Source organism: Peromyscus eremicus, chromosome 20 (genome assembly GCF_949786415.1).
Source record: "Peromyscus eremicus chromosome 20, PerEre_H2_v1, whole genome shotgun sequence".
NCBI classification, from domain to species: domain Eukaryota; kingdom Metazoa; phylum Chordata; class Mammalia; order Rodentia; family Cricetidae; genus Peromyscus; species Peromyscus eremicus.
In genome coordinates, this window is record NC_081436.1 from 4,288,307 (window position 1) to 4,313,342 (window position 25,036).

A 25,036-nucleotide genomic window follows, 5' to 3' on the forward strand; every position below is an offset into this window, starting at 1 on the left:
TAACTTGACCAAGAAAGGTCCAGGTGCACTCAAAACTCAGGTTGTTGTAGGCCCTTGTCTGTTTTGTTTTGTTCTGTTTTTTGTTTTGTTTTTTAATTAATTTATTTATTATGTATACAGTGTTCTGCCTGCATGTGCCCCTGCAGGCCAGAAGAGGGCACCATTACAAGTGGTTGTGAGCCACCATGTGGTTACTGGGATTTGAACTCAGGACCTCTGGAAGAGCAGTTGGTGTTCTTAACCACTGAGCCATCTCTCCAGCCCCCTGTTCTGGTTTTCAATACAGGGTTTCTCTGTGTAATCCTGGCTGCTGTGGAACTCACTCTGTAGACCAGGCTGGCCTCGAACTCACAGAGATCTGCCTGCCTCTGTCTCCCCTGAGACTAAAGGTGTGCACCACCACCGCCCAGCATTGTAGGCCTTCTTACCTGAGAAATGGGGGCTTTTTTTTTTTTTTTTTTTTGCAGGAAGCAGTTTATTGTGACCCAGCACCGTCTTTCTATGGCAGTGGTTATCAACCTGTGGGTGGCAACCCCTTGGGGTAGAATGACCTTTTCACAGGGGTCGCATATCGGATATCCTGCATATCAGATATTTACATTACAATTCACAACAGTAGCAAAATTACAGTTATGCAGTAGCGACGAAGTAATGATATGGTTGGAGGTCCCCGCAGCTGTATTAGAGGGTCACAGCATCAGGAAGGCTGAGGACCATGGCTCTGTGGGAATGTTCATCAAAGCCTGAGACAAAATTTCCAGAACAGATTTTTATAGGTTTCTGGTTTGTCTCCGTTATAGGGTGATTTACATTCTGATTTGATACATTCAACTACTGGGCAGTGAGGCTAAAGACTCATAATGGACAGAGATAGGAAGGAAGGGGCTTTCAGGAGATATGTGGTAAAGTTGCATGTACAGTCAAGGGCAGTGTGACCCCTTCCTGTGTGGCCCTGTCTTAGTCAGTGTTCTAGTGCTGTGAAGAGACACCACGACCACAGCAACTCTTATAAAGGAAAGCATTGAACTGGGGCTGGCTCACAGTTCAGAGGTTTAGTCCATTATCGTTGTGGTGGGAAGCATGGCAGCATGCAGGCAGACACGGTGCTGAGCGGTAGCTGAGGGTATTACAACTGGATCTGCAGGCAGTAGGAAGAGAGAGCCGCTGCCAGGCTTGGGCTTCTGAAACTTCAAAGCTCAGCCCCAGTGACAGACTTCTCTAACAAGGCCACACCTATGAGCCTCACTCAAACCAACACAGGCTCTTTCCTGTTTTCTTCCCCTTGGCTCACAGGGGCAGTGTCAAAAGGAAATGTTTCTCTCAGGTTCAGACAGTCAAGTACTCCAAAACCGCGGCAGCTGTGGTAAAAGGAGATCAAGCTACTCTGGGGGTTGGTGGAGGGATGGGGTGGGGAATGAGTTGGGGGGCAGTTGGGAGGACAGCAGAACTTGGCATCAGCTACAGGGCATTAGTTCTGTAGGCATGCAAGATGGCAGAGGGTTGTGTAGCAATTTCCTCCAAATTGAAAGTCATTCCTGGAGAGGCTCAGGAAACTCGGGAAGTAAACAACCTTAAGTCTGGAAAAGCAGAAACACAGAGTTTACAAGGCTCCTCCTCAAGGTTGTAAAAGCAGTAAACAAGTGCTGGGCAACAGAGACTCTTCCCCAGGTCCAGTGGCTTGCCGGAGAGTTTCCAATCTGCCAAGCGCCTGCTGCGCATTGTGTGGGGAGCTCCAGGGACGGAGCTCTTAAGTTTTCACTCGTGCTGGTGACTTAACTTCCTCCATCACCCATGCTCCTGTAAGTAACCCCTGACCGGTATTCCTGTAAGTGACCCCAATAAACTCATTGGTTTGCCAAGTTGGACTTGGATGGAATAATTTCTTTGGTCTTGCTATCTGGATATGTAGACATCGATTTATTCATGTTTCCGCAGGAAAAGTCACGAAACAAAGAGTGAGAGGCCCACGGAGGTTTACAGCAGGGTTCCAGAAAGCCACTGAGACCAGTGGAAAACTAGGGTTTTGTTAATACATTCCAAAAGTGTGTGTGTGTTGGGGGGGGGGTGTTATTTGTTTTTTTATCTGTTAGGTCAGGCTTAGGAAGGTGGGGCAAAGAATGCCTAGTTGTAGGATAAACACACCAAAGATAAATTGTAATTAGGCCCTGAAACATTCCATGCTCCTCATACCACTGAAGTTCTGGTCAGTCTTTGAAGGCCTAGCTTCTCCCTAGGATAGGGGAGGGGAATGGTGCCCGTGACTATGTGTGCATGTATAAATGGAGGCCTGAGAACCTCTGATGTCATCTTCACAAATGTGGCCTATCAGCATTAAGCCAGGGTCTCACATTAGCCTGGACAGAGTGGCCAGCTAGCCCCCGGGATCTTCCCATCTCCACCTCCTTGCCTTGTGATTACAAGTACAGGCCACCATGCTCCACACTTTCAGGGGATCAAAGTCAAATCTGTATGTTTGTGAGGCGAGCACTTTATTGAGTGGGTTATCACCCTGCCTCTAGACCCCCTTTTCTTATAAGTACTCAAATTTAGGTACTTCATTATAGTAACAAAAATAAACTAATAGACTGAGTCTATGGCCTCACTCCTTGGATCTCCACACGTTTCTAGCAGTTTCAAGCAATAGGTTACAGAATAGTGATGCTGTGTGACTTCTAAGGCACACAAAAAGCTACACACCCTAATCCTAGATCTCTCTGCTTTCGGTGTATGCTTCTGGCTTGTGAGCTTGAGAGTCTTTAAGGGAACACATGTGGGTGCTTTGGCCAACAGTCCCAGGTGAGCCCAGTTTGGTAACGGAGCCCCCAGATGATCTCCTGTGCCTGGACCAAGTTCCTATCACAGCATCCATAGGCCAAGTGAAATAGTGGTTGTTTCATGTGACTAAGTTTGAGGTGTTAATGGCACACTGCACATTCTGTAAATTAATAAGAACAAAACCAACACAAAACAGGCAGATGTCATCATCTGGGTAATTAACAGCCATTGCAATCAGGGATGCATGTGGTGCAGTCATACATGCAACCAAAACACCTATATACATTAAAATTTTTTTAACTAAAAAAGTTATTAAAACAACATTTGTGAATTGTAAGCAACAGGTACAGGAATACTTATTATTCTCTGCATTTTCTCTATTCCTCCCACACTTTTCATATACATATAAGTCAACTTGGTAGCACTCTAGCTTTAACTTATAAAGAGTTTATTCTGGCTGGTATTGGTAGATGTCTCAGTCTGAGAACCAGTGACCTCATTTTTTCGGGCCTCTTGTGTGGGTAGCACACCATGTTGGGAATGAATATTGGGGCCAACCACTTTTATCATGAGCCAGGAAGAAAAACCATTTTAAGGAACCAACAGGGGTCCTGCAATCCCCTTCATGGACATGCCCCCAATGATGTAATGATCACACATGGCTTTACCTCCTAAAAGTCCTACTGACTCTTAAGAACCTAGGGACCAAGCCTTTAATGCATGAACTTTGGGGGAGACACCATCATTCAGATCACAGCAATATATAAATGACTTTTTTTTTTAAAGGTTTATTTATTTATTATGTATACAGTGTTCTGCCTGCATGTGTCCTTGCAGGCCAGAAGAGGGCACCAGATCTAATTGCAAGTGGTTGTGAGCCACCATGTGGTTGCTGGGAATTGAACTCAGGACCTCTGGAAGAGCAGCCAGTGCTCTTAACCACTGAGCCATCTCTCCAGCCCGACTTTTTTTTTTTTTTTTTTTGAGACAGTATCTTGCTAGGTAGCCCAGGCTGGCCTTGTATTCACAGTCCTACGGTGCTAGGATTACCACAGGAAGTAACCACAGCAAGCTAACCAAAATTTAAATTAAAGGACCCCTATTTGCTCCAGGTGTGTACTATATGCATCAATTTTGAGTTTGTGTTGATGACATCAGTTTAAGAAGACAGAACAGGGATGGACGAGACAGACACGTAACAGACGTTATCTGCTTTACCCGTTCATATTGTCCTCCAAGCTTAGAAGGTATTAGAATTTGCCTGGCCCAGAAATCACATGTATCCATGCACTCTGAATTCTAAAGACCTCTCTCTCCTGTGCTGTCCCAGACCAGAGGCAGGGATCTCTTAACTGTCTTTTGGTCAGGCAGTGGTGCACACCTTTAATCTTAGCACTTGGGAGGCAGAGGCAGGTGGATGTCTCCGAGTTTGAAGCCGACCTGGTCTGTAGAGTGAGTTCCAGGACAGTCAGGGCTGCACAGAGAAACCCTGTCTCCAAAATAACAACTAAGAAAACACTGTCTTCTGTTTCCATCTAAGGCACAGTCTTGCCCTTCAATACGCTGCCAATGATGCAGACTGTTTGGCACGCGATATTTGGTCCCGAAGCTTGCTTTTCTTGCCATATTTTTCTCCTGAGGCACTAAATAGAAAGGCAGCTAACTGTTTGATAGGGAATTAAGAAGAGATGGAACAAGGGCAAATACCCTTTTTTAAAATTTCTGTTTTGCTACTTTATGTGTTTGGGTGTTTTGCTTGCATGTATATCTGTGTGCTAGATGTGTGCTTTGCACCTGTCGGGTCCAGAAAAGGGTCTCAGATCTCTTGGAACCGGAGTTATGGACAGTCGTGAGCCACCATGTGGGTGCTGGGAATCAAACCTAAGTCCTTTGGAAGAGTACCCAGCGCTCTTAATGGATGAACCATCTCTCAGCTTAAGGCAAGTATTTTTTTTTTAAAGATTTATTTATTTATTATGTATACAGAAGAGGACACCAGATCTCATTACAGATGGTTGTGAGCCACCATGTGGTTGCTGGGAATTGAACTCAGGATCTCTGGAAGAACAGTCAGTGCTCTTAACCTCTGAGCCATCTCTCCAGCCCTTAAGGCAAGTATTTTAAAATGTCATCTAAGGTATTCAACTACTGCTAACGTAGGCGCTGTATTCTAGATCCTTCTATAATTTTGCCTTGTCAGCAAGATAGCTTAGTGGGTAAAGGTGCTTGTCACCGAGCAACACAACCTGGCTTAGTCCTTGGAACCCAAATGGTGGAAGGAGAGAACTGACTCCTGCAGCTTGTCCTATGACCTCTACTCTTGAACCATGACATATAAGGGCGCCTGAGTGCAACATGCGCACACGTGTACACACACACACACACACACACACACACACACACACACACGTGTACACACACACGCACACGTACACATGCATGCACACACAAAATAAATATAATAAAAATTAAAACCTCAAAAGATTCCTAAATCTCCCTTATTTTTCCATTCCATTGCCTGTTTTTAGGTTCCTAGTCTAGCTGCTAATATCAAGCTAAGTTATGTATATCATTCCCCACCAGAGCCAGGAAGTTGTTTTTCAGAAATCATAAAAACATGCTTAGGAAATGGTCCAAGGAAACTCTGTGGCTCTATAGGAGAAGTGTCCAGGGAATGTCTATCACCCAGACTGCTCTGAAAATTCTCCATGTGCAGATGTCTAGGATCCACTTGTAGATCCACATGTAATCAACCATCCATTTGCCAAAACTCATTTCTAGAAATTGGGACAGGCAGATTACAATAGCTGGTCTTGTTGGTTGTTTTTGCTCTTTTGGGGGGCCTGCCACCCACCCCCCAAATAATCACACACAGAGGCTTATTCTTAATTATGAATGCCTGGCCTTAGCTTGGCTTGTTTCTATCCAGCTTTTCTTAAATTATCCTGTCTATCTTTTGCCTCTGGCTTTTATCTTTCTCTATTCCTGTACACCTTTTCTTCTTACTCCGTGTCTGGCTGTGTAGCTGTGTGGCTGGGTGGCTGGGTGGCACTGGGTGGCTGAGTGGCGCTGTGTGGCTGGCCCCTGAAGTCCTCCTCCTTCCTCTCTTGTTCCTTGATCTTTCTTCTTTTTTTCTTGCTCCTCCCAGATTTCTCCTATTTATTCTCTCTGCCTGCCAGCCCCACCTATTTCTCTCTCCCGCCTCTCTATTGACCATTCAGCTCTTTATTAGACCATCAGGTGTTTAAGACAGACAAAGTAACACAGCTTCACAGAGTTAAACAAATGCAACATAAAAGACTGCAACACATCTTTGCATCATTAAACAAATGTTCCACAGCATAAACAAATGTAGCACATCTTAAAATAATATTCTACAGCAAGTTGGTCACCCTAAACTCAGGGTGGAGTTGGGCGCAGAGGTTGGCGGGAAGGTAGCAGGAGAGGCAAAAGCTGGCAAGCTTCTCCCACATAATGAATTTGGAGGAAAATCTGCTGAGTTTGTAATCATTTCAGAGAGCACAGATATGAATTACGGGGAGCAAAAATGAAAGGCTTTGGAAAGGCCCTTAAGCTTTGTAACTTCCTCATATTTGTAGTCTGAGACCCTTATCGGTTTCCTGTTAGTGAGCAAATTACAGCCTTGTGATTGCAGGTTGTTTGAATTTTCTCCTTAAGTCAGGAATGGTGCTCTGTGCCTGCAGTCCCAGCTACTCAGGATGCTGAGGCAGAGGGTTACTTGGATTCACAAGATCAGGCCTGTGCAGCTGCAGCATAGAGAGGTCCTCTATCTCAACTCTCCTTTGACCAGCTTTGGCTGGTCTGGAACTCGCTATGTAGAATAGGCAGGCCTCAAACTCACAGAGATCTGCCTGTCTCTACCTCTTGAGTGCTGAGATTAAAGGCATCTATTACCACACCTGACAGTTCTTTTCCTTTTTAAAAAATATTTTTTGTGTAGGGGGGCTGGAGAAATGGGGGGCTGGAGAGATAGGAGGCTGGAGAGATGGGGGGCTGGAGAGATGGGGGGCTGGAGAGATAGTGCACTTGTTACTTTTGCCTAGGACCTGGCTTGAGTCCCAGCACCCACATGGTGAGTCCCAACCATCTATAACTCCAGTTCTAAGTGATCTGATGCCCTCTTCTCACCTCTATGGATATCAGACTTATACACATATGTATATTCAGCAAACACTCATACACAAAAATAATCTAAAAAATTAAATGTATTTTTGGTTTTATTTATTTTTTGAAGTGCTAGAGCTCAAACCTAGGGCCGTGTGCATGCCACTCTACCACTGAGCCAATCCATTTTTTTTCTTTTTTGGGATTTTGCTTTTTATAATAGCACTGACTAACAACTGTTGTGTACATTATCCAGTGTATTCATGATGGTTTCTATGTAAAACATTCAGTCCTTGCGATCACCCTGCAAGGTAGGAACAATGATTACATTACAGATTAGAAAAGGTTCCAAAAGTTTGCTCAGTGTCAGGACCTGAACTTGAGCTCTGGGCATACCACTCTGGAGCCAGGCTGTTAATCATTACACACATTAGTTACACTTCTCACAGCACAACATTGTTAATGTAACTATAACATTCTATGAATTTTTAAAAACAAAACCTTGGTAAGAAAATGGTAGTTCTACTTAACTTTACCAGGGGAAGAGAGAGCAGGAGGGTATGTAAGAAGAGAGAAGCAGATTCTATTTTTATTTATTTATTTTTAAATTTATGAGTGTTTGCCTGCCTGTATATACACCAAATGTGTTCCTGGTGCCCACAGAGGTCAAGAACTGGAGTTGTAGACAATTGTTGGGCTGCCATGCTGAGAACTGAACCCTAGCCTCGGCAGGAGTGCCCTTAACCACTGAGCCATCTCTCCAACCCTAGGTTCTGCATTTCTGAAGCTAGGGATCTGGGTGTGCTAAACAGAAGACACAAAGCAGGTTGAAGCCTCAGTGTAGGGCCAGGATGGAAAAGATAAAGTGAGGACACTGGGAATGACTGAGGTCTTAGTCTAATTTTAACCTTAGTGAAGGTAGGGTGGCTCCTCCAATAAGTGAGGATAACATGGCTCCCCTAAAGTCATTTCTTTTTCTTGGACCTGTCCTTATCTACTTTTTTCAATTTTCAGATTTGTTTTATGTGTATGGGTATTTTGCCTGCATGTGTGCCTGTACACCACCTACATGTCTGGTGCCCAGGGAAGTCAGAACAGGACATCTTGGATCCCTTGCAACTGGAGTTATTCTTTTTTTTTTTTTTTTTTTTGGTTTTTCGAGACAGGGTTTCTCTATGTAGCTTTGCGCCTTTTCCTGGAACTCACTTGGTAGCCCAGGCTGGCCTCGAACTCACAGAGATCCGCCTGCCTCTGCCTCCCGAGTGCTGGGATTAAAGGCGTGCGCCACCACCGCCCGGCAGAACTGGAGTTATAGATGGTTATGACCCACTACACAGTTGCTGAGACTCAAACCCGGGCCCTCTGCAAGAGCAAGTGCTTCTTAATCATTTAGCCATCTCTCCAGCTTTGTCACCATTTTCCCACCCCAAACAGATTGCCAACCCCCTTTACTTCCTCTGGTCTCCTCCAGCATGTTCAGCAGGTAGACCAGATGGTGGATTGCCAACCCCCTCTACTTCCTCTGGTCTGCTTCCAGCATGTTCAGCAGGTAGACCAGATGGTGCATGTGTGTAGCCATTGCTCTACACTAACCCCTGTAGCATCAGTCACAATTGATCTTCTAAATCTTTGCTGCATTCTTAAGGTTTCAATGTACTCTCTACTCCTTGTCTCTACGTAATAGCTTTAAAACAGCTTCACAAGTTGAAACTCCTCCCTTTGAGAGAGGAACTCTAACTCTCGTCATTTAACTATTGGCTAGATTTAGTGACTTGGTTCTTTCTTTTCCTTTTATTCCTTCCTTTTTTTATTTTTTTGAGACAGGGTCTCTCTACAACTCCAGCTGTCCTAGTATTCACTGTGTAAGCAAGATTGGCCTCACACTCACAGAGGTCTGTCTGTCTCTGTCTTCTGAGTGCTGGGATTAAAGGTGTGCTCCCCCAGGCCCAGCTAGTGACTTGTATCTGACAAACAGTGGAAGTGATGGGGTGTGACTTTGGAGACTAGATTGTGAAAGGTCCTGTGGCTTTCTCTTTTCTCTTCTTTCCCTTGGATCATTTGTGGACATCTGTTGTGTCAGGGAGACATTCCAGCAGCCTTGTGGAAAGGTCAGGGTGTTAAGCAACCACATGTTGGTCAACAGCTTGCAAGGAACTGGAGCATCTTATTGACAACCATCTGACAGTGTGTGCGTGCGTGTGTGTGTGTGTGTGTGTGTGTGTGTGTGTGTGTGTGTCTATGGATTAAAGCATTCTACCACTGGTCTATAGTATAAGTCCAAGTGAGACATCTAAGGGTGGTCAAGAAAGAGCTGGAGAGATGGCTTGGCAGTTAAGGACACTTGTTTTTGCAGAGGACCTGAGTTTGGTTCCTAGCACCCATGGTAGGCATTTTACAATAGCCTGTAACCCCAGCTTCACAGGATCTGATGTCCTCTTATGACCTTCACAGACATCTGCCTCAGGTGCACATACATGCACACATGCATACACATGAACAAATAATCTTTTAAAAAGACTTCAGATTGCATCAGCCAATGCCTTTATTGCTGCCTTCCAGGAAACCCTCAACCAGAAGCTCCTAGCCTAAGCCTTTTGCAGATTCCTGACTCAGAAAGGTGTTTGTTTCAAGTCTCCAAGAAACAGAATTCATATTCTTACTCAGCTTCCTTTGTAATGTAAGAAGACTTGATAATGTAACAAAGCTTGAACACATCAGAGGTGCCACCCCTTCGAGTGAAGAGAACAAAATGACACGCGTTAGCATGGAAGGAAGTGAGTTGGTGACTACGTATCACCGACCGGAAACAGCTCAAGTGGGGGAAAGGCTAATTTATGCTCATGGTTACAGAAAGATTTTGGTCTGGCTCAGCAAGGAATGCACAGCCAAGTTCAGGGCAGCAGAAGCTACGTGGGTGTGGTGGATAGAGCCTCTTCCATTATGTCCCCCCAGGAAGCAGAGAACACAGGCTGGAAGCAGAAGCAGGCAAAACCTTCTGAAAGCCCACTCCCAGGGGCTGCTTCTGCCAGCCTGGCTGCGCCCACGAAAGGCTGCACAGCATTCTAAACAGTGGCAAACAGTGAAACAAGTGTCGAAATGTGAACCTGTGGTGATCATTCCAGATTCTAAGCCTAACATGAGGCCTGTGCCTGGAATGGCTTTGAAACGGCCATTCGAGCTAATCTGTGGCAAATGGGAACAAGCGTGGTACCCAGAGAGGGGAGTTCAGCTATTGGAACGGAGAAAGCTGGCTTGGGTGAGGCTGGCAAATGGCGAAGGGGGAGCCAGGAGAATGGACGTTGTATGTGGGGAATAAACAACCTGGATTTTGTTGGAATTTCATTTTATTTTTATTGTTTTCAGTCGCCAGTGCTTCTGACTGCTAAATCCAAAAACCGAACGGCTGTTTCTAAGCTTCCTCTAACGTGCGACTACGTCTTTCTCCGGCTCCTCACGCTGACTCTTTCAGGCAGTTGCCCGGGTTGCTTACCAGCAACGCATTCTCCCTTTCCTCCAAGGTCAAACTGGAGTTGTTCCCAGCTCTCTTCTCTTCAACAAATATTTGCCCCGTCTCTCTTGTGAGCCAGATGCTGAACTAAATATTAGACATGGCCTTGTGCAAATAGGCATGGTCCTAAATCTTCTGAAGTTTTCACTTTAGTGGGGAAGACAGATGTCCAACAAATAATCGTATAAATTAAGTAAATACAGCCAAAGCCTAGGTTTTTCCCCCAGTTCAAATGTCTGCTTCCTTTTTTTTTTTTTTTTTTGTTGTTGTTGTTGTTGTCCAAGACAGGGTTTCTCTGTGTAACAGCCCTAGCTGTCCTGGAACTGGCTTTGCAGACCAGGTTGGCCTTTGCCTTTTGAGCGCTGGGATTAAAGGTATGTGTTGCCACCGTCTGGCTTCTGTCTGCCTTCCTTTTAAAATAGTTTAATTTAGGCATAATGGACATATAGCAAATGGTAAAAATATATGTAAACTTCAATTTTGTGAGTTATTTATTTGTTTTTTTGAGACAGGGTTTCTCTGTGTAGCTCTGGAGCCTGTCCTGGAACTCACTCTGTAGACCAGGCTGGCCTCGAACTCACAGAGATCTGCCTGGCTCTGCCTCCCGCGTGCTGGGATTAAAGGCGTGCCCCACCACAACCCGGCTTCAGTTTTGTGAGTTTTGACAGGAAATCATGATCATAGCCGTATACCCGCCCCCTGCCCCCATCTCCTCAAGCCTCTTTGTAATCACTCCTACCTTCGTCATCTTCTATCCCCAAACAATCACTGGTCTGCTATCATCATGATAGATTAATTTGGATCTTTTCAAATTTTACAGAAATGGAAACATTGGTTTGACCTCTTTCACTCGGATGTACTATTTTCAGATTTGGCTATATTATAGTATACTAGCCCATTACTTTTAATTCCTGAGAAGTATTCTACTATATAGATTACTATAAGGTATTTATCTATTCACCTGTTGATGGACTTGTGGATCATTCCCAGATGTTGCTTTGTTTGTTTTGAGACAGAGTCTGACCATGGAGTTCTGGCTGGCCTGAACTGATTCTGGAGAGCAGGCTAAGAGATCTACCTGCTGCTGTGTCCAACTATTGGAATTCAGATTATTTCCCATTACACACCTTTGGGTAAATGGCAAACAAAACAAAAACAAATGACTGCTATCACATGAAAGATATATGCTTAGCTTTTTAAAATACTTATTTTTACTTTCCTTTTTTTTAAATTTTTATTTAGTTTTATTTTATGTGCATTGGTGTTTTGTCTGCAGGTCAGATCTTTGAGTTACAGACAGTTGTTAGCTGCCATGTGGGTACTGGGATTTGAACCTGGGTCCTTTGGGAGAGCAGTCAGTGCCCTTAACCTCTGAGCCATCTTCCAGCTCCTTATTTTTACTTTCGTGTGTGGGTGTCTCACCTGCATGTGTGTCCCATGTCCTTGAGGAGGCTAGAAGAAGGTTTTAGATCCTTTGGAACTGGAATTTGATGTTTTTGAGCCAATGTGGTGGTTTGAAGGAGAACGTCCCCATAGGCTAAGATTTCTGGATACTTAGTTTCCAGTGGTGGTGCTGTTTGGGGTAGGTTTAGGAGGTGTGGCGGTGCCGGAGGAAGTGTATCACTGGAGGTGGGCTTTGAGGTTTCAAATCCAGGAGCCTGTTCACATCACTCCGCTTAATGCTGATGGCTGGAGATGTAAGCTCTCGGCTTCCTTCTAGCTGTGCCACCATGCCCCCACTCTGCTATCATGATCCCTTAACCCCAAATAAACTCTTTCTATCAGTTGCTTTGGTCACGGTGTTTTATCACAGCAATAGAAAAGTAACTAATAAAGTCACTGTGTGGGTGCTGGGAACTGAACCTGTGGCCTCTGCAAGAGCAAAGAAAGCTCTTAACCTCTGGGCCATATTTCCAGCCCCTATTTTAAGATGTTAAAAGATTATGTGTCTGAGTGTTTTGCCCGAGTGTACATATGTGCATACAGTTCCCGTGGAGGCCAGAAGAGGGCATAGGATCCCCTGAAGCTGGAATGACAAACTATGATGAGCCACTGTGTGGCCTGAGAACAAAGCTCTGTCTTCTGCAGGAGTGACGCTGGCCCTGACGTCTGAGCCATCTCTCCAGCCCCATATATGTCTAGATAACTGCCAAACACTTTCCCCAGCGTGGCTGTATCATTTCATACTTGTACACAAGCCGGCCCCGGAAGTTTAATTTCTCTCTGTATACTCACCAGTAGTATAGTCAGACTTTCAATTTTTAGATATGCAGCATTAGCTCATTGTAAATTGACTAAATAAGTCTTTAATTTTTTTATGGTGCTGGGATTCAAACCCAGGGCGTTGTGTATGTTTTAGGCAAGGGGCAAGGACTCAACCACTGAGTTACATCCCTTGCCTTTCCCTGTAATTTCAATTTGTACCTTTGTAATGACAATGATGTTAGATTTTTTGGGGGGAGGGTACTCAGATAAACTAGGGCCTGAGCTGGGGCCTTGCAGGTGCTACCACTGAGCTACACTCCCAACTCTAGTCACTGGTTTTAGTTCTTGAAACAGTGCCTTTCAAAGAGTCTTAGTAAGTCACACAGGGTGGCTCATGAATGTAATCTTTACATTCATAAATTCAAGGTCATCTGCAGCTACAGAGTGAGGTCCAGGCCAGCCTGGGCTAGATCTTGTTCCAAAAAACAAATAGTTTTAGTTTTGCTAGGTATGGTGCCTCATGCCACTTGGGAGACTGAGGCAGGAGTCTTGAAAATTATTATGGTCCAGCCTTAATCATCTTCTTCCCAGGGGCCCAGAAAAGAAGCTACAAATGGTGTGAATTATTTTTGGGAAAAGAATCTAAGTACATCAAGCTCTTAGTCCACTTACTTCATTCCTCTGGGATAAAGTTCTATCTACACAGATTCTATTCTGCTCTCATGTCTAGCTCCTTTCTTGCCTGATTTCTCTACCTTTATCTGCTGTCCCCTCTAAGTTCTACCTTAATTCTCTCATCTTAGTTCTGCCCCATCTTGGTCTTTCTCATCTGGCTCTTCCCCATTTGGCTCTTTCTTATCTTCCATCTCATTTTTCTAGTTCTCCAGTCAAAATCCTCTCTCAGTCTCTGAGGTTTACAGTTATAAACCCATGCAATAGCTATGCTCTAGCTAAAGCAAGGTCACCAGGCTTGAATTCCTACAGGGTTATGAAGGCAGACAAGAATTTTCCTCGGGCAGTGACTGTTAGGCTTTCTTTTACAACCCAAAAGGGGAGTGGTAGGAGGAGGTGGTCAACTAAAAGCTAAAATCTGTTACTATATCAGAAAAAGGGCATTTATGTGCTCCAACTACATTCCTAGAAGTGATTAGGTAAAAATGTTAGGAGTCTATAATGTTAGTATAAATACCACTAAGGCTGTGTAAGAAAGGAGGGTCTGAGCTTAATTTACCTTAATTTGGAGATCATTTGGCCTTGGATGCTTGATAGGAATTTCAGATAAAATACAGTTATGAGTTCTTGGAAGCATACATAGCATACAAGAAAAACATTGCAGGAATCCGCTAATGTGTATACAAAAGCTAAAATATCACCAAGACTTCTTAAGCCATGGCTTGACCTTTGGAAAAGTTCTTGACCTTTCTTAGTAGTAGCTTTGTGATTGTAGCTGAATTCCATTACGTTTTCCTGTGGCTAGCAGCGCCGGAGGATTGACGTAGGTTCAAGGACAGCCTGAGGAACAGAGTGAGACCTTGTCTTTATAATAAAAGAATTTTTAAAAAGAACCATGACCCATACAAGATCCTATACCTTTAATACATTTGAGGTCTCTGTGTTGAATTCCTAGAGGGAAAAAAGCACTTTTGTTTTTGTTTTTCGTTTTGAGAGAGTGTCACTTTTGTAACCTTGGCTGGCTTCTAGGATTATAGGCAGGAGCCAGTCTCATGGACGTGGGTCACATTCAGAAGGGACACAAAGGACAGTTGGCCAGTGCACCAGGCGTTTTCTTTTGGGCCACCAGCCAGCCAGCTCCCAAATCATGGCGCCGAGACTTAATATTAGTCATGAATGCTCAGCCTAGCTTAGGCTTGTTTCTGGCTAGCTGTTTTAACTTAATCTATTTCTCTTTATTTGCCTTTTGCCTTGGGGCTTTTCACCTTTTCTTTCTGTATGTCCTACTTTTCCTGCTTCTTCCATGGCTGGCTGGCTGGCCCCAGGCATCTCTCTCTCTCTCCCTCCCTTGCTCTCTTCTCTTCTCTTTTTCTTTCAAACCTAGATTTCTATTTATTCTCTCTGCCTGCCAGCTCCACCAATCCCTCACCAATCCCTCTCCTGCCTAGCTATTGGCCATTCAGCTTTTTATTAGACCAATCAGGTGCCTTAGGCAGGCAAGGTGAAACATATGCAACACATCTTTTCATAATTAAACAGATGCAGCATAAACAAATGTAACACACTACTACACAGGTAAACACAGGTAAAGTAATATGCCACAGCATAAACAACTGTAACACATCTTAGTATAGTTAAATATTCCACAACAGCCTAGGTTTTGTTTGTTTTGAGACAGGGTTTCTTTGTGTAGCCCTGGCTATCCTAGAACTCACTCTGTAGATCATGCTGACCTTGAACTTACAGAGATCCACCTGCCTCTTCTTCCTGAGTGCTGAGATTAAAGAGGTGCACCACCACTGCCTAGTGCTTACCTAGTTTTTAATTCTGGTGAATACCAATATATTTATTCTTTTATAGATTGCACATTTAGAATCATAGCTAAAATATTTTGCCAAACCTAGGAAATAGAAAGGGTCATATTGTACCCTGAAAGGCAGACCTTAGGCCAGCACCAGACACTAAAGCAGCCACTGGGTGAACACTGGGCAAGGGATGTAGGTGCAGAGGAAAAGACCCAGTTTCAGACAATAAAACAAGGAGTGAACTTGCAGAGAAGCTGTGTCATAGCTACGGTGGTGAGCATTTTCCATCCATCCCCACAAGCCAGTGTACTTCCACCACAGTGGCTAGAGGGCTAAGACTGTTTCTCAGACTGAGTTGCAGCCAGCATCATGGACTTGGGTCAGATTCAGAAGTGACACAAAGAACATCATCCTGCCGGGCGGTGGTGGCGCACGCCTTTAATCCCAGCACTCGGGAGGCAGAGCCAGGTGGATCTCTATGAGTTCGAGGCCCAGCCTGGTCTACAGAGCGAGATCGAGGACAGCCAGGCCTACACATAGAAATCCTGTCTCGAAAAACCAAAAACAAAAAAAAGGACATCATCCTGATCCTGACCCTTTGAATATTTCACAAGCAGGGTTGCGGAAGGTTCCTTTCTGCAGCAGCGATTCTGTGATAATCGTAGCCTTGCAAACATTGAGAACTGGTTGCATCAGCATCAGCTCTGCCAGCATCCTGATGTAACTGCAGGATCCCTGGATTGCAGCTGCAGCCCGTGCTCCTAAACCCAGCCATCAATGGAGATCTCCAGGGGCCTTTCCGCTCCTGACGGGCAGGAGCAATTTCTCTAGTATAGCCTTTCTATCATCATCTAGAAGTCATTTCTGGAGTTCCAGATCACCTACTTCCTGTAGTTCCACTATTCTGGACTTTCCAAAGGATTTTTAAAGTACTTACAGTGTGTGTGTGTTGTGGGAGGCTAGCTCTCCCTTTTTTTTTTTTTTTTTTTGCTTTTGTTTTTGTTTTTGTTTTTTGAGACAGGGTTTCTCTGTGTAGTTTTGATGCTTGTCCTGGATCTTGCTCTGTAGACTAGGCTGGCCTCGAACTCACAGAGATCCACCTGGCTCTGCCTCCTAAGTGCTGGGATTAAAGCATGTGCCACCAGTGCCCCACAGAGGGAGTGTTTCTAAGCACCCAAGAAAGGAGGTAGGAATAATAGAGAGGCTTTCTAGATGCAGGGTGAAGGGTGGTGTTGGGGGTCTGTGGAAGGCAAGAATGGGGTGGAGAGAGAGGCAAGAGTCAGTACCAACAGTTGGCTTAAGGGAGAGTCTGAGGGACCAGAGAGATGGCTTGGTGGTTGAGATTGTGAACTGTTCTTGCAGACAATGTGAGTTCAGTTTCTAGAACCTGCTTTCGACAGCATGTAACTCCAGCTCCAGGGGATCTGATGCCTCAGGTCTCTATGGATATCTGTACTCTGCACACACACACACACACACACACACACACACACACACACACACACACTTTTCCCTTAAAGAGAAAAGCCAGGTGTAGTGGGCACCCCTTTAATCCCAGTACTCAGGAGGCAGAAGTAGGTGTATTCTATGAATTGGAGGCCAGCCTTGTTCCATAACAAGTTCTAGGACAGCCAAGCCTACATAGAGCGACCCTGTCTTAAAAAAACTGGAAAGAGAGAGAGAGAGAGAGAGAGAGAGAGAGAGAGAGAGAGAGAGAGAGAGAGAGCGCATTCTGGGCTTCCTAAGAGACTAAGGTTGTGTGTTCTTCACTTGATCTTAGCCAAAAGGCCGAGACGCAGTCAGGTTGTGTATTCCTAAACTAGCCTCAACTCTTCAATCTTCATTATTCTCTCACTTCCTAGGAGAAAATTAGAATGATATGAAAATTTGAAACTAAAGCCTAGGGTTGGAGCCAGGCTAACCGATGACTTGCTAGATGGCCTTTTAGACTGTTTACTCGCTGACAAAATTAGGATAACATCTCTGGCTCATGTTGTAACGATCAAATCAGACGATAGACAACATTTCAAATTATAGCATGTACCAGAGATGGCTCCGTGATAAGGAGCTTGCTGCCAAGGCTGATGACTTGAACTTAATCCCCAGAACTCACATTCTAGAAGAACGTAAGCTGCCCTCTGACTTCACGAATATCACATGGCATATGCACACACACACTTACACAATTAATTTAAAGGCTGCCCAACATGGGTGCTAGGAACTGAACTCCAGTCTTCTCCAAGAGCAATTATGCACTCTTAACCACTCAGCTACCTCTTCAGCTGCAAATACATTTTCTTTCTCTCTCTCTCTCTGTCTTTCTTCCTCTGTCTCTGTCTCTGTCTCTCTCTCTCTCTCTTTCACAATATAGCCTGGCAAGACTGTTTGGGCTAGTGACCTGGGTTCCAGCCCCAGAACCCACATAGATGGGTGGGGAGAACCAACTCCACAAAGTTGCCCTCTGACTTTTGCACGTGTGTCATGTCGTGCATGTGTGCACGCGCATGTGTGTACACACAGACACACATCCTCTATAAATAATAATAAATTTACATTAAAAATTATAAGACATGCCTTACCATTATTTATCTCATAGTTAATAACTCTGGTTGATTTAGTTACGACTGTTCTCAATTCTTCTCCTTCCCTGATTGGGTTCAGCTCTTCTCTATTCTCCTCCATACTGTTTCTGTAGACCTTTCTGGATTCTGAAATGCTCTTACGGAAATCTTCCCAGAGAGTGTACTTGAAAGCTGTCCAAAAACTGAGTGTAGTGGCAAACACTTGTGATCCCAGAACTTGGGAACCTAAGGCAGGAGAATCATTAGTTCAAGGATGGCCTGGGTCATGTAGGGAGACTTTACCTCAAACAACCAACCCTAACTTGGACACAGAGCTATCTCTAGAGCCCTGTACAAGATTCTCCTTCAATCGGCTCCAGCCTGCCTTCTATTCTCTCTTTATACACTCTGTGCGTTGGCCTAATTAAATCTTACTATTGCTCAGCCTCCCACATTCTTTATCGTCCATTTCCTCCACTCCCACAAGGCCTTGCTCCATTCCTGGTCAACATTCCTTCTTTCTCCTAGGCTTTGTCTTGGGTTTTCTCAGTAGCACTTTGTATGCATTCCTGTCGCAACATTTATCATACTGTTTGGTAAACATTAGTTTGGGAGTCTACTAGACTCCAAACTTGGAGCCCCTGGAAGAAAGACACCTGTTTATCACTGGTTATTCCTTACTGTTGGGACAAATGGACATTTCTGGCTGAAGAAAAGCATTTATTTGAAGGACTGGAGGTAGTAGGTAAGATAGGAAAAGTGGGATAAAGAGGCATTAAGGCTTGAAGATCATTATATAGATCTTTTAATACCAGGAGGGAAAAAAAACCATTGGCTATGAGTAAGCAGGGAGTTTACAGTGAAAGCAGTCCTCTAGTGAGCCCCAGAAGATCCCCAGAGTATGTAAGTCTGGTAGTTAAGCATGAGCAACCAAAAGCAAAATGCTGATGACTAAGAGACCACACAGGGACCAAGCATGCTGTCGGGCATCCTGTCAAGTTTTTTTTTTTTCTTCTGCTGCATGTTACTTGAGTATCCATGAGTATGATGAATTAATAGTGATTTATTTTCCCCCTTTGGAGTCTCAACTTTTGTTTAGTCCGAGTCTACAGTTTTATCATGACGTGTCTGCTCTGGAAGTGTCTGTAAAAGGAGTCGGGAAGGGGGCTGGAGAGGTCGCTCAGCAGTTACGAGCATTTACTGCTTTTCCAGAGCGAATGAATCCAGTTCCCAGCACCCACGTCAGGTGGCTCACAACCACCTGTAACCCCAGCTCCAGGGAGTCTAACACTTTCTTTCTCAGGTACCCTTGTGCACATGCAGACACCAAGACATAAATAAAAACAAAACAAAATTTTACAAAAAGTCCGGTAAGTGTATGTTTAGGGTAGTGGGGAGGGAAAAGAGAGAAAGATAGAGTTTGGCTGATTTGCCCAACGTTAGAAGAGGACCACATCGGGAAGAAGGCATGCTGTTGGGCATGCTCCCAAGTTCCTGGTACGTATTACTTGAGTATCCATGATAAATGAGTGTGCCTTTTTGCTCACAGATGCATCTTCAATGCTCAGAACAGTATGGGACATAAATAATCTTTTCAACAAGTACTTGTCGAACCAATGACTAAGACATTTGGGTGATAACTTGGGGGAGGTTAGATCCAGTTTCTCAGTATGCCATTTGAATTCTGCCTGGACCGCTCCGCTGTTCTCGGCACAGGGGCTCCGTTCTCAGGCGGGTTTGGGGGTGATGAGCAAAGGCAAGGTAAGCAAGAATAACTGCAGGTTTGCATTGTAATGATTCAGAAAGCCCAAGTGACAGAGCCTCTTCCCTGACTCTTCCTTAAAAGCCTCGAATAGTCCCACACACAGCTGGGCTTAGGTCAATTTACAGTCTCCAAACTCGGGCAGTCCTGGGTCAAGTCCTGCTCCTTGAGTAGAGGAGCAAAGTCCAGTTCCACTTCAGCTGAAAACAGGAACTAGTGGTTCCCTAAAAGAAAATGGGGTTCTGTCACCAGAAGAAGGGGGACAAAGGCTGACAGAGATGACAGGTGTCCATCGCCCTGTACATAAATCTTTCCTTCCTCTCTGTTTTCATACCAGCCCAGTGAACCTGTGCTCGTTGATAAGATCTTATTCTAAATGCCACCCTCCCATCTCTGCCTGTCTGCAAGAGGCCTTCCTCATCCCCGGATGCCTGGTTCAAATACATCTCCCTCATGAGTCTCCTTTTGAACGGGGTCCCATCCTTCTTAATACCAAATTCAGGGCCAGGGAAGGGCATACAGACTCTGCTGCATGGCATACACTGAATCTCCTGACCTGTCCGGAAAGCAGGCATTACCACATTCACAGTGTCCATGAGAGCACCAGGGTCCAGAGGTCTGTCTTCAGTTCCAGCAGAGCTGAGGGCCCGTGGGCAGTGGAAGGACCACACCAATCTCTTTCTACCAAGCCTAGCCATTTCCATAATCCACCCTTCATTCTCCAGCCATGCTGTCTGTGTGTCCTGTTTGCATTGTACCGGAACTTGAGACCCGGAGAAGAAATAGTTTACTTAAGGCTCCAGGTGCGTTAAGGAAGGTTTGCAGAAGACAGATACCATTGTTGGATAATAAAATCCTTCCGTGAGCCAGGTCTGAAACAGACATTAGGGCACAGTAATCATTTTTTTTTTTGAAATGTGCATTAGTGTTTTGCTTACATGTATGTCTGTGTGAGGGTGCCAGATCCCCTGGAAATGGAGTTATAGACAGTTGTGAGCAGCCATGTGGTTGCTGGGAATTGAACCCGTGTCCTCTAGGAGAGCAGCCAGTGCTCTTAACAGCTGAGCCATCTATCTCTCCAGCCCTCATAGTAATCATTTTAACCATCCTTTCAAATGGATGTTTCCCCCCTCCATTCGATCAAGGCTGGGAAAGTGGTGTTTGTAACTTCTCTGGGGTTACATACACTGCTCTCACGATTACTTATTATTTTCTGAGACAGTCTGGCTGTGTAGTCACAGATGGTGGTCTCGCTCCTGAGCGCCCGCGTGTTAACTCTGCAGTCTCCGCGCGCCCTATGCCAGCCTCCTGCAGCAAGCGCGGTGATTGGGTGCCCCGCGAGGGCCACCAGGGCGCGCTCGCAGCTAGGCGCGAGGCCGCCGAGGGCGGGAGGCTCTGTGATTGGGAGGCGCGGCTGTCAGTTAGCCGCGGGCGGGGCGGGGGGCGGGGGGCGTGGCCTGCATGAATAAGGCGCGCTTCAGCGCGTCGAGCGCTTCGCCGCCGCCGCCGCCGCCGCCGCCGCCGCCGCCCGCCGGACGACGAGGCGCCCCCTGAGGGGCGGAGGAATCGGGCCTGGGGAGCGGGCGCTGAGGGAGGAGCCAGGTCGGAGCTGCAGAGGGCCCTGGCGAGGAGGTGGAGGGCTGAGGCCCGGAGGAGGCCCCCGCCGCGATGGGCAACCTGGAGAGCACCGAGGGCGGTCCGGGCGAGCCGCCCTCCGTCCCGCTGCTGCTGCCGCCCGGCAAGACGCCGATGCCCGAGCCGTGCGAGCTGGAAGAGAGATTCGCCCTAGTGCTGGTGAGACCCGCGCGGCTTGCTGCCTTCCCGCCGCCCCCCCAAACCCCCGCCGGGGCCCGCCCACCCCCCGCTGCCCGGTCAACCCCTGACCCTGCCAGCAGCGCCGGCTCGGGCGGGGGCTCGCACGGAGCAGCCCGTCGGGGGTCGGGGAGGAGGGGTCCCCAAGCCCCGGACCTGCCCGCCGTCCAGACTCCTCCCCACTTCCCTCGGACTTCCCGGTCCGCGGCCGGAATTCCATTCCCGGGACCTCGCTGGCGGGGCGATTTCGGAAGCTGTTGGGTCCCCAGCCCAAATCAGGCTTTTCCTCCCGCGTGAGAGTGGTTCTCGCGGCCCGACGAAGATGTTTCGGGGCGGGGGGTGGCGGGTGGGGGCGGAAAGGGAACGGAGAAGGGGCTGGCTGTTCTTGGGGGGTGGGGTGGATGGAGTACGGAGTGATGCCATTCTTATTCAGAACCGCATCCTGCTAAGTTAGAGTGCCTTTGCCTGGGTTGAACATGTGGATAAGCCATTTGACTAGGCAATTTTTTCCCCCCCAATTGAAACAATACACAAACCATTCCGCCTGATTTTCCCCCCCCTCGTTTCTTGTTAAGCCTTGGTGACTGGTTTGTGTTCCTTTGCCTGTGGTTCTTTGTAGTCCTTCTGTGGTTTCAAAAGGGATGGTCTATAAAGATGCACTTTCAGAGCCGACTTTGGGATTCTCCTTTGCTCTGGGACTTGGACACTGATGTGAATGGCTTTGTGACTAGGGAGATAGTATAGCAGGTACCACTGAGATGAAGCTGGACCATGTGTTGAAGCTAAACGTGAAGCTTTAGAGAAACTTGAACATCTGCTAAGAGAGAAATCTAGAAAACTCGGGGAAATAGCTTTAGTTCCCCCAGAGAACTCTTAGTAATAATTCTGGTGCATTGTTGGTATAGCCCGAAGGGCTGCCTCTGCCGGTGAGGAGGGATAAGTTGTAGACTTAGCAGCCTTCTTGGATTTCATCTGCCTTGGAAGAGGGAGATTGCATCTGTTGGCAGCGGTGGAGCTGTCTAGAGATCCTGCCTCTGCAATGTGGAGAGCCTGACATCAGCTCACTGGCACCAGCTCGGACTCAGAGAGTCCAGGATGTTCCAAAGAGTTGTTCCAAGGGCAGCAAGCAAGGATCCCAGCTTTGGCACTTGTTTCACATCAGGGGACACCTAGAGGGGACCACTCAGGAACTTCAGCTGCCCCTGGGAAGAAGCAAGATCAGTATGCTCGCACACCTGTGGTGTATCTGTACCGCATAGACGGACGCCTTGGTATAAGGCACTGGCTTGGATTAGGACTCCTGGGATCAGTGTCCTGAGCAAATCACCTCAGGCCGCAAGCTCTCCAATCTCTGCTGACCCGTCTATGTGGGTCAGATTATGTGTCTCCACCAGAAAGCCAGGCGTCTGTGGTCTTGACTCAGCACTGATACAACTTCCCCAGCCAGAGTGTTTTTTAGGGGGGTTTCCGTAAATGCAGTGGGGTTTGTGAAGCCCTCCTCCGACAAGAGCAGGCATATCCTGTGACTGGGTATGTAGCACAGAGTAGCTACCTTCCAGCGCTTTCTGAACCTCAAACTCCTTCGGGGGAATACAAGTGATCTCAGATCTGAGTCACTGTTGAGATCAACTTCAAAGTTGACATTACTGAGCACATAGTGCATGGCAGACTTCCACTTTCATTCAGTCTACACAACAGCCCCATGTGGTAAGTGCTGTTATTACCCACATTGTAGAGGAAAGTGGGACTCAAAGGGATTCAGTAGTAACTTAATGTTAACTACCTGACCAGAGACTGAAGAAAACTGTTTGAGTTAATTCTGACTTGAAAGTCCATGTCCTAAACCAGGATTCCAGGATGTCACTCTTCACCTATCAAATAGCTTTTCCATAAACCCAATCTGTTGCTTCGAAGCTGACAGATTGGGAAAGAAGGTGACAAAGGAGCAGCTTGTCTGTTTTATATCATCAAGAAAAGAAAGTAGCCTACACTGAGCACCTACTCAGTGTTGATACGTTACACTGTCTAGTTCTCAGTCCTACCAGTTCTGCCGGGACCAAATCATCAGCTGCAGCTCCTGTTTGCCATCATGAGTAATACTGCGGCGAATACTTGCCGTGTATAACTTTCCTTAGGATAGAAACTTTGAATTGAACTTGATGAATTATAGGGCTATAAATTGTTTTTTATTTTCTAAAAAGTTTATTTATTACTATCATGTGTGACTCCACAGATGCAGGTGTTATGGCTTGAATGTAGAAGTCAGGGGACAACTTTTGGGAACCCTTCCAACGTGGGTTCTGGGACTCAGGTGGTCAGGCATTTTTACCTGCTGAGCCATCTTGCCACCCCTGTAAATTGCTTTTAAGGTCCTTAGTGTAGGTATTTGCAAATTGTCTTTCAAAAACAACAGTGTGGTTTGGTATGGTAGCCATGCCTGTAGTCCCCCGTGAGGCCAAGGGAGTAGAGTCGTGACATAGTGAGTTACATCGTGAGCCACTGTCTCCAGAAAAAAATGAGTGTTCCTCAGGTGAGGGAAGAGGATTGGGGATGGCTTTTTCCCTCTTGATTATAAAGTAATATATTTTAATTAAGCAGATTTGGAAATTACGGAAAGAGATGACAATCATCTGTATTAGTAATTTTTTCCTAGTAATATTTTGACAAACTTAAATATATTTTAACAATTAGGATGATACACCAGGTTGTATTTTAAACTGAGTTTTTCTTTACAATTTTAAGCATTTTGTAATTTTTTTGGTTTTGTTTTCCAAGAGAGGGTTTTTTTTTTTTGTTTGTTTGTTTGTTTTGTTTTTGTCTGTGTAGCCTTGGCTGTCCTGGAACTCTCTCTGTAGACCAGGCTGGCCTCGAACTCACAGAGATCCGTCTGCGTCTGCCTCCCGAGTGCTGGGATTAAAGTGGTGGGCCACCACCGCCCAGCACCTATTTTGTAATTTTTAAAGTGTTCTTAGTATCATGGCTGTATGACTACATAGTACTCCACAGTAGAGTATTTTATTACTACCTTATCTTGTAAATTTCTTTTATCTCTATTTTGTTTTGTGATGAATTTCCTATGCACAAATATTTGTCATCATCTCTGATTGTCTTAGATAAATTTCTAGAAATGATGTTATTGGGCCAAAGGATAAATGCTTTTTTGAGGCCATAGAGACCTATGCTTTTTTAGGTTTTCGAGACAGGGTTTCTCTGTGTAGTTCTGATGCCTGTCCTGGATCTCGGCTCTGTAGACCAGGCTGGCCTTGAAGTCACAGAGATTCACCTGCCTCTGCTGCCCGAGTGCTGGGATTAAAGGTGTGTGCCACCACCACCCGGCAACCTATGCACTTTTTAAACATTTATTTTATGTGTGTGACCATGTTTGTGCCGTGGTGTGTGTGTGTGTGTGTGTGTGTGTGTGTGTGTGTGTGTGTAAGTCAGAGAGCAATTTTCAAGAGTTGGTTTTCTCATTCCGCTGTGTGGGCTCCCAATATGGAACTCTGGTCATTAGACTCTGAAGCAAGTGCCCCCACTCACTGAGCTATCTGGATCCCCAAGACCTAACTATACCTTCTGTTAATTCTATCAGTGACATTTTCTGTCCACCCTAGTAACAGTATTTTCTGTCTACCCTAGTAACTTAGTATTTTCTGTCCACCCTAGTAACTTAGTATTTTCTGTCCACCCTAGTAACTTAGTATTTTCTGTCCACCCTAGTAACTTAGTATTTTCTGTCCACTCTAGTAACTTAGTATTTTCTGTCCACTCTAATAACCTAGTATTTTCTGTATACTCTAGTAACTTAGTATTT

The 25,036-nt window shown here is 45.7% G+C and overlaps 1 protein-coding gene across 1 annotated transcript in view; it reads left to right on the top strand.

Annotated features, from left to right (window-relative positions):
• Positions 1-20,940: 20,940 nt before the first annotated feature.
• The window catches only part of Fmnl3 (formin like 3), a 53,110-nt gene continuing 49,014 nt past the window's right edge, over positions 20,941-25,036 (top strand). Inside the window, 1 exon segment of the mRNA XM_059247690.1 lies at positions 20,941-21,207. Within this exon segment, the coding sequence (XP_059103673.1) occupies positions 21,082-21,207 (126 nt within the window). The 5' untranslated portion in view covers positions 20,941-21,081.